General features: G+C 36.3%; 1 protein-coding gene across 4 annotated transcripts in view; it reads left to right on the forward strand.

The window, feature by feature from the left end:
* Window positions 1-10,000, forward strand: part of LOC107751124 (mitogen-activated protein kinase kinase kinase kinase 3-like) — a 91,279-nt gene that overhangs the window by 56,163 nt on the left and 25,116 nt on the right. For all 4 annotated transcript variants that reach the window (XM_016566733.1, XM_016566734.1, XM_016566736.1 and 1 more), the window contains exons 5-14: window positions 633-688; window positions 879-926; window positions 1,714-1,756; window positions 2,044-2,116; window positions 2,731-2,862; window positions 4,339-4,401; window positions 4,790-4,871; window positions 5,313-5,432; window positions 8,647-8,725; window positions 9,190-9,248. In XM_016566733.1, the coding sequence (XP_016422219.1) occupies window positions 633-688; window positions 879-926; window positions 1,714-1,756; window positions 2,044-2,116; window positions 2,731-2,862; window positions 4,339-4,401; window positions 4,790-4,871; window positions 5,313-5,432; window positions 8,647-8,725; window positions 9,190-9,248 (755 nt within the window). The remainder of the gene's footprint in view (window positions 1-632; window positions 689-878; window positions 927-1,713; window positions 1,757-2,043; window positions 2,117-2,730; window positions 2,863-4,338; window positions 4,402-4,789; window positions 4,872-5,312; window positions 5,433-8,646; window positions 8,726-9,189; window positions 9,249-10,000) is intronic.

Here is a 10,000-nt window from a genome sequence, read left to right on the forward strand (position 1 = left end):
ATAGCCAAGCCACATATGGCTCTCAGTTGTGTGCTATCATCTGGGCCATATACCTAAAAAAAATTGTCATCAAAAAGAAAATTCCCTCCAATTCTAAATCCATATAAGTCAGGTGAGAGAGAAGTCAATAGTTTTGGAACTCTAGTAAGTAAGGCTGTCAAGGATATTTTATTCACTTAAACATCGGATGAAGTGATTATTTTCTCTTTAATACAGATGATTTCGATGAGTCGCTATGTTAGTAATAATAATGTTACCTGCTTGACGGAAAGGGTTGCCAGGTTTTCACAACAAAACCCGTCCAATTGCTACTCAAAACTAGCCCAAAACTAACCCAAACTAAGCGTGTTTCGAGGGGGTTCCCCTGGTAAAAATCACGTTCCGGGGGCTAAAATACACGTTATTGGGGTCACTTCAACCCGCGGACATGAAAAACAACCCGCGGCAACAGTGATAAAGTAGCCCAATTCCACTGGAAAACCGCGGACTACTGATGTGTACACACTTTTATAACGTTTAGACATTTAAATTGTATTCAGGCTATTTTAGCTAATAATCTAATATGAATGGGATTTTCATAGATTTTGTTTAGATTATATTACTGCTAATGCACACTAAATATGTCTCCACAGTTACTGGGCCACTAACAGAATCACAGATAGCATATGTAACAAGAGAAACCCTTCAGGTAAGCCATTTTACCGGACTTTGTTTTGACAACCAAAGCAATCTGCTGTGACCATGAAAGCTGCTTTTGAATTTTTAATGGTAGACATGTTGACAGATATTTCATACTCCCCGTTCTCTAAAAAGCAGTTTGTAAATGTGTTTTTAAGATGATTATGGATGAAAATTAGTGTTTGTGTCTTTGCTTTCAGGGTTTATATTACCTACACAACAAAGGAAAGATGCACAGAGACATAAAGGTACCATGATTTATTCTAGCTTTTGTGTGTCTTAAATGAAAGGAGTTGATTGGTTTAATTGTATTCAAATGACAAAAAAGTTGAGTGACAGCACATAAACCCTCCTCCTACTTTTTTTTAATCATTATCATTATTTTTTTTGCCACAGAAATTACACACATCAGCTTGTCTGATTCATATTCCTTGATGATTCCATTAACAAATAGTCATTATTTTAGGAAATGATTCCTTTAACAATAATGTAATTATTTTGCAATTATGTATGGCCATTAGTGGTGCAGAAATTACACACTTCACCATTAGTTAGTTGCTATATGTTTTTAATAAAGACATGATAAAGCATATACATATTTGAAACAATTCCTCTTCTAAATATGAAATATTTTGTAATGTATTTGAAACATGTTTGATCAGTTTAATGTGTTCTTGCTGAATTAAAAGTAAAGTTTGAGCAGTGAATAAAAACTAAGCGCTCATTACATCTTGGTGATTTGGTGAAGCCAAAGCCAAATCACTGGTAAAGCAAGAGAAAATGTGTTACCTGGCCAGAGGGAGATGTAATTAGTATGACTCAGATGCTGCTTTCACATCTCTGATCATAGATGAAAGCAGGTGTTGAAAGAGCAATTTTATAGAATGAAAAAAATTTGATTCTGAGGTCTGTCAGATTCATTTTTACATTTTATCTCACAAATCTACCAGTAATATATTTAATAATCTCTTATAATAGTTGTTTTACTCTTACCTTACAATGTCATTTTATTTGTTGTTTTTCTTTTTGAAATAGGGTGCCAATATTTTATTGACGGACAATGGTTACGTCAAGCTAGGTAAGAAAATAACAGACTTTCCTTCCATTCTAATTAATGTTTAAAACAGGGAAATTAAGTTACTTACAATGTTATGAGCTCAAATCATTAAAAAAGTGTGAAAATGTTGTGTTGGTGACAGAGTACCACCTCATGTTGTCACATTTGATCTGCTGTGGCATTACGCAGCTCTCAAATTTCATAATTCATAAGACAGAATTAGACACATAGTAGCATCAGTTGTACACAACTCAAATGAGAGTTGCTTGTGGGATTGTAGTAAAGGTCTTTTCTTTTTTTCTCTGCAGCTGATTTTGGTGTGTCTGCACAGATCACAGCAACACTAGCTAAAAGAAAATCCTTCATCGGGACTCCTTATTGGTATACAGCCCTATTGTGCCACAAATGCAATACATTATTTATAATCAAAATGCATTTTTTAAAATAGTTATTATGAATGCATTTTCTGTGACCTCTTTTTTGGAGTATTTTTTTTTTATTAATTTGTCACACTTAAGGACTATTTAATTAATAATAATTAATAATAATTTATGCATTTAGCAGACACTTTTATCCAAAGTGACTTACAGTGCATTCAGGTTATACATTTTTTACCAGTATGTGTGTTCCCAGGGAATCGAACCACGACCTTTTGCGCTGCTAATGCAATGCTCTACCACTGAGCCACAGGAGCCAAAATAACCAACAACAAAAAAAAACACTAAAAGGAGATTTAAAAATTCTCAAATATTACTAGTTGTAACCTCTTTACATTATACAGTGATAGAAATGTTAACCTCATATCCTGATGTTGAATATTTAAAAAATCTGTTTAGCTGTTGTGGTTTAAAAAAAGCAACAAAAAAACAGAATTAATCTTTTATAATTCAGCAGTTTTCTACAAGGCTTCAGATGCCTTTTTCACATCTTACGTAACCATCAGGTAGGAGATGTTCATGAATGAGTGATGGTGTGTCTGTAACCCATGCTAACAGGATGGCCCCAGAGGTGGCTGCCGTGGAGAGGAAAGGAGGATACAATCACCTGTGTGACATCTGGGCTGTGGGCATCACCGCCATTGAACTAGCCGAACTGCAACCTCCCATGTTTGACCTTCATCCAATGAGGTGAGAGTTTAAACAGCTTTATGGACCTGTTCCAATTCAGAGAGGGCTGAATTTTTAGCTCCTTATAAAAAAATAGCATATATCTTATATATATATGTGTGACTCAACCAATGACTTGTGTTTGTTTTTTTCAGCGTTATTTTTGCAAATGTTCAGTCAAGTTATGAAAATCATTATCTTATTTATAATAACTTCACAAAATGAATCTAGTTCAGAGATACTGTATCAATCATGGCACACTGGGCAGTGAAACGATATCAATGTTTCAAGGAGTTATGTTATGTATTTAAATGTTTTAAAGGGGTCATATGATGCTATTTTAAAGATCATTATTTTGTGTATTTGGTGTAACGGAATATGTTGACATACTTTAATGTTCAAAAAACACATTATTTTTCAAATACTGTACATTATTGTAGTTCCTCTATGCCCCGCCTCTCTCAAACGCATCGTTTTCTACAAAGCCCCTCCTTCCGACAAGCACATTCTGCTCTGATTGGCCAGCTGACCCAGTGCATTGTGATTGGCCGAACACCACAAGCACGCGTCGGAAATGTAACGCCCCTTTCCATAATCATGAGCTTCAGCTTTGCATAAATGTAAAGACAGTACATAATGTCCTTAGTTTTACCATCAGTTCAAGCCCGAAAGGGGAACAGAGTCGCGTGACAGACACAGTGATGATGCTCGTATGTATTTGCAGTATACAAGCTGCGATTAAGAAAGCTGACTCCACTGTGATATGACCCTGTCTCTCTCTCACGCACACACACACAACGCGATACTGTACACGGCGCAAAACTCCGCATTTGAACAGTCAATGGCAAATACTTAAACTATTAAGAAAACATACTTACAGTAGCTGATTCAGAATAAGCGCCAGATTGTCATAGCAAAGTTGCACAGCCTGTGCCTTTGCACAGCCAGCCTTGTAGGCTACTCTCCTAGGTTCACCAAACTGTCATCCATAAAATGCGTTGCACAAATTCGAACATCTGGGTTGTGCTGTTCTGTTGTAAATAAATCTTAACCAATTATTCCTAATTGCATCTACTTCCGGAAGGCCAAATAAAGTGCTTTTGCTTTCACAGAAGCACACAGCGTCTTCCTGACATGGCTGCATCAACACTACTGCTGTTCCTGAAACCACGCCTTCTTTCTTTGCATGAACATTTGGGCGGCATTACACAAATATTTTCTACATCGTGACGTAGAGATGTGGGGGCGTGTTTGAATGAGGTGTTTTAGCCCGGTCTGGATCAGCCTTCTCTTTTAGATAGAATAAATCCTTTTGTGGGAGACTTTGAGCTTTGTAACTCTGCAGATCTTATACATGCGCAAATAGCTACATAACACACTAAAGAAAAGGAAAAATAGAAATCGCATCATATGACCCCTTTAATTTACCATATTTCCTTGCTAAGCCAAACTGTTTGGTTTGCTTGTGACAATGCCAACATGTTTTTGTCTCTCCAGGGCTCTGTTTCTGATGACGAAAAGCAACTTTCAACCCCCCAAATTAAAAGACAAAGTTAAATGGTAAGTGCTAATTACATTTTCGGGCAATTATTAGGTTACCCAGGTGTGTAAAATCCTTGATACCAAAAGGGATTTCAGTGTTAGTTTGTGTTTTATATGCCCGATTCCTTAATTTCATTAATCACCTATGAAATTTGTTCCAAGCACTCTCATTTGCCCTAAACGGTTGCTTTTATGAATTTTAATAAGGTTGGACTTGACATTCTCTTATCTTGTCTGATTAAGAATCTGGTCAGGTCATCTACCGAATAGTTTATTCTTCATTACCTTGCAGCTCTGTTAAATCAAATGAAGTTAATTACATTTAAAGCTAACAAACTGCAAGGCGTCGCAGTGGAAATGCTCTTTACACATGAGATTTATAGAGACTCTTCTCTGTGTTCCGAAGGACCAATAATTTCCACAATTTTGTGAAGCTGGCTTTGACGAAAAATCCAAAGAAGCGGCCACCAGCTGACAAGTTATTGCAGGTAGGAGGGACTTTTTTTGTATCTTGTATTTTTCATGTTTGCATTTGTCATTTTATGTAATATTTTTGGTTTTGATTTTGAAGTAAATTTTTTAGATATTTTATAATGAATTATATTTTGTAGATATATATTTTTATTTTAAATCACATACATAATATGTTATAAAGCCTATAATTTATTTTTATGTATAATATTTCATATAATATTTTTGTGTAATTGTTTTGAATTACATTTGTTAAATGCATTTTTAATTTAAGTTTTATTTATAATTATTATTAGTTATTATTAAAGTCAAATTTATCATTTTATTAGTTTTATAACTTACAATTTTACTTTTAAATTATATTTCTAAATTATATATCAAGACTCTTTACTGACAAAAGACAAATGACATGCCTTCAAAAAAATCTAACATTGCCATTTCAACCGTCTACTCCTCAGCATCCCTTTGTGTCCCAGCCGGTCGTAAGTCGTATTTTGGCGATTGAGCTGCTGGATAAAGCGAACAACCCCGATCACTCGTCCTTCACAGACCTGGATGATGACGAGCCAGAGCCGGAGGTACAGTATATCTTCCTGTGTGATTCTCAATGTTATCACCACTATCACTTCAAGAGTGACTGCCCCTTCGGGACTGTTATTCACAAGCAGAGCCCAGAAAACGCCAGCTGATGGAACTGACACGTTAGCCTCTAAATCCTACGAGTAGGGACGTCAATTTGACGAGCCCCTCGAGTTTCTATATTCAATATGTCACCCGTTTTATCGAGGTGATATTTTTCAGTGGCTTGCTTTCTTCATTATTAGCCTGTAATAGTTGTTATAATGGCTGTCATTCGTTTCGATTGTCTCTAAAGTTAGGTTTGTACGCCGGCGTCTCATCCGGTTGTGCTACAGGGCTACTTCTGCTGATAAAGATTCGTGAAATCATTTGGCCTCTTTCACAGTCCCACAGCGAGAATGAAGTCTTCATTTCAACTCTCCCTGTTCTACCCATTTCCCCAAGCATCCATTCATTCTCACTTCCTCTCTTATTCATTTTCCCCCTCTCCTGCTCTTGAAGTTTAAATACAGAGGGTTGTTTTTGCCAGTCTCTCCACTCTCCCGCCGAGTCCTTCGCTTTGCAGCTCGCAGAAAGGTATCAAGGGTGTGCATGTGTGTGTGTGAACATCTGGAAATGCTTTGATTAATAAGTGTTAATTTAGTGTTGATGACTACATGATGATTTGGTGTTATAAGTGTTGTGTTCGTTTATTGTCTCATTTATTTTTCTTTATCATTTTTGTTCAGAAGTGTTTGTAACCTAGACAAACATGTTCGTGCACGATGTGTGTTTTCTTGTTTGCTCAAGTAGTTGTGAGTGAAAATGTGCGTGTGTGTGTGTGTGTGTGTGTGAGCAGGTATGCCCAAGGATGTTTTAGGAAGTTTTGCGTTCTTGTCGGATTTTTGATCGGAGTGTTGATCCCTCAAGAGGTCGGTTTCAGAAACGGAAGCTCAGTTCAAAAGCCGGATTTGGATCCGTTGACAACAGATTTTTGTCTGGCCTCTTTGTGCTGAGGTTTGCTTTAAGGGTTTAACAGAACAGCAGCATCAAAGAGCTTTTAGAGAAATGTCTTGCGTCATTGAATGCAAATAATGTTCAGTACTGGGGTGAATCTCACGAAAACCTGTCAAGAACATGTCAAGGTCATTTTTAACCCATAAATATAATGAAAATAATCAATAATATAAATACAATTTTTCACATTAAAATTAAGTTTATTTTTGTTTTTAACTCCATTAAGATTTCAAGATTATTGTTTTTTTTTTTCAGTATTTTTGATCAAATAAATGCAGCCTTGATGAGCATAAGATACTTCTTTAAAAAACATTACAAGTCTACTGATCCCAAACATTTGAGCGGTAGTGTATATATCATAAAATATTTGTATGTAAAATTTTTAAAACTGAAATATAACCCAACATGTTCATGGCTGGCTTTTTTTAACCATTCATTTAATTTTATTTTTATAAAATTAACATTCTGGATTTTTTGGCAGTGTGTATACTGTGTATGCTTTTTGGAAAGTATAGATAATATCTTTTAGTCACTGTACCATGTGGCTCAAGTGCTAAGAGGTGTGATAGAATATTCACAGGCGTCCGCTGAGAGAAGGGTGCAGTGTTTGGCATGCTGTCTATTTCTATTTCAGAGCCCTGCTGTGTCCTTGTTGTCTGAAGGTCGTGCGTCTGTTCCTCTGTCTTATCTCTCCTCATCACATCTACTTCAGCCCTGCCGCTGTGAAACTGAAGTGAAGGATGTCCTTCAGCGACCATTTTGTTTCCTGGACCTGTTCATGATTCAAAAGCCTGCGTGCCGTGTATTTATGTTTGGTGCTTATGCATGCGTTTCCATATCCATAGGCATGTGTGCATCTGTGCTTGTGTGTGTGTGTGTTGCTGATGGAAGGTGTTCTCTGATTCATGAATGACAGCAAACTTTTCAGGATAGTCATCAGGGACCCAGCTGTCGGACGCCCAGTAGGCCGTAATGATTTTCTCTTGGGCTGCAGTGAGACAGGACAGCAGCGTCAGACAGATAGGGATTCAGAGGGTCAGCATCATGACCCCTGCTGTTATCAGAGAGTGATGCTTGGCATGTATTTTTAGCTTCTAGAGTTTGCCCTCCACTGAGTCTCTGGCAATGGCACTAAGTGATATCTGAAGTGTAAGCATCTAAGCCGCTCTCGTCTTAAACGTATTGATGTGTGCTGCTTTTGCTGACGGGGTGTTTTTATCTTTACTGGTCCTCTGATCAGCTAAGATTGGCGCACTAATATGCAAGCTATCGATTGAGCACAGCTACAATCTCAACTTTTTTGGTTTAATGTTGTTTACTTATAAAAGCCATTCAACTCAACATGTCGAATAAGATTGCTTAATAGTGATTGACCGATAGGGGTTTTCCAATAACCAAGGCTGATATTTAGAGTGCAGTGTGGCCCGATGACCAGCATAATGCATTGAAATGATGCTAAATGAGGCGTACCCAAAATTTCTAGAATTAAAACACTGTGATATAATAAATACATTTGATATAATATTCAATCAAAATTCACAGGTTCAAGGTGAACTAAGGGGGAAAAAATCACTAAATGTCTTGGTCATGTTTCAATCCAAAATTCATACAGAAAAACAGGAAATGTTTTCCATATTTTAAGGATGATTAAAACATTATTGTACTGTCACATTATATCAATTGACAGTTACACCCTTCTAATAATTATCTGTTGTTTTTTTTTTTTCAAGAAATCATTGTGAATTTAAAAAAAAAATGTGTACAATACTGTCATTAAAGATAATGAAAATAATGTGATGGTCCTTTAAATTAACAGGCCAAATATAATAATAAAATTATAATGGTAATTTTATTTTATATTTGTTTATTTTATTTTATAAATAAATTTATTTATTTTTAATGAACAGGATCGTTTTCATTACTATACATTACTGTTGTAAAAATAGTGGAAAATATGCGATGATCCTTTAAATGAATAATAATAATTATTTTATTTTATTTTAATAAGACTCAAACATTTCATGTGAAATTCACCGAACTACCACTACATTGGACTTCATTTAGGAACGTAAACTGCAAATTATCCTAAACCTTAATAAAACACTTTGATTGGTCATTAGCACTCTAAATGACTTAGAGATAAACTGTTCTTTTAGACTTTGTTATTTACTGGTTTATGTTTATTTGTACTCTCTGTGTGTTTCTATTCCTCTCTAGCCTCCAGTGTCTGTTCCACATCGAATTCGCTCAACAAGCCGTACCAGTAGGGAAGGGAAGACTCTGTCAGAGATTAACTGTGAGTGTTTGTTGGATTTCTCCCCTGGGCAGACCTGACAGGTGCTCTTGCTCTCCTGAGCATGGCTGAGTGAATTTCTCAGCCTCAGTTCTTCAGTGAATAAATCTGTCTGCAGGAGTATACCAGAAATTCTCTCCTATGATCTGTCTGTCAGTATCTGCTGGGGGATTTTTTTTTTTTCGATTCTGTATCATACCCACCAGACATGTATGCTGACTTAAAGTAATGTGTGGTTTTGAGTGAACATGCCAGCATGAAATGATGACTTAAAGTTCAGACTTCAAACACCAGTTATATCAGTGAACTGACTGATTGTTTAAAGAAAAGGATAGTTTGCCGAAAAATAAATATTTTGTCAGCATTTACTCACCCTCATGTCATTATAAACCCACGTGCCAATATATTTCTGTGCAATACAGAAAAAGTAAGACTGTTCCTTTAATAATGTTTTTGTTTTCTTGCAGTCGGTCAGGTGAAGTTTGACCCTCCTTTAACAACAGAGACAAAACCATATCATGAACTGGTGAGCACCATCATCGTCCTGCTGTTTGCTTTGGGAGTTTCTGTGATTGCAAACAATTATGTCAGATCAACCAATCAGACCACACTTAGGTAGAATTCACCCAAAAATGAAAATTCTGTCATTAATTACTCACCCTCATGCCTTTCCAAACCTGTAAGACCTTCGTTCAACTTCGGAACAGCAATTAAGATATTTTTGATGAAAACCGAGAGCTTTCTGACCTTGCAACAGAAACATTCAAGGCCCAGAAAGGTAGTGAAGACATCATTAAAATAGTCCATAAGTGTGATGTCAGTGGTTCAACCATAATGTTATGTAAGTGAATGCTTTTTGTGCACAAAGAAAGCAAATATGAAAAACTGATGTCACATGGTCTATTTTAACAATGTCCTTACTGCCTCTCTGGAGAATCAGAGAGCTCTCGGATTTCATCAAAAATATCTTAATTTGTGTTCCAAAGATGAACGGAGGTCTTACGGGTTTGGAATGATATGAGGGTGAGTAATTATTAACAGAATTTTCATTTTTGAGTGAACTATCTCTTTAACCCTTTGCTTTAGAACATTACATTATACTGGCTCTGTTCCAAAACCTAGTGAGCTTTGTAAGGAATCTCAAAAATTAGAAAGCTCTACAAAGGCCGCAGCCTAGTGCGCAACACAAGCAGCTCAACTCACAATAGAGTAATAATAGAGTTTGGGGTTAGCATGTTGCTAAGCTACCAGTGTGATTAAAAACAAACATCACTCAGA

The sequence above is a fragment of the Sinocyclocheilus rhinocerous genome, unplaced genomic scaffold, assembly GCF_001515625.1.
Source record: "Sinocyclocheilus rhinocerous isolate Xijiao unplaced genomic scaffold, SAMN03320098_v1.1 scaffold1413, whole genome shotgun sequence".
NCBI lineage: Eukaryota > Metazoa > Chordata > Actinopteri > Cypriniformes > Cyprinidae > Sinocyclocheilus > Sinocyclocheilus rhinocerous.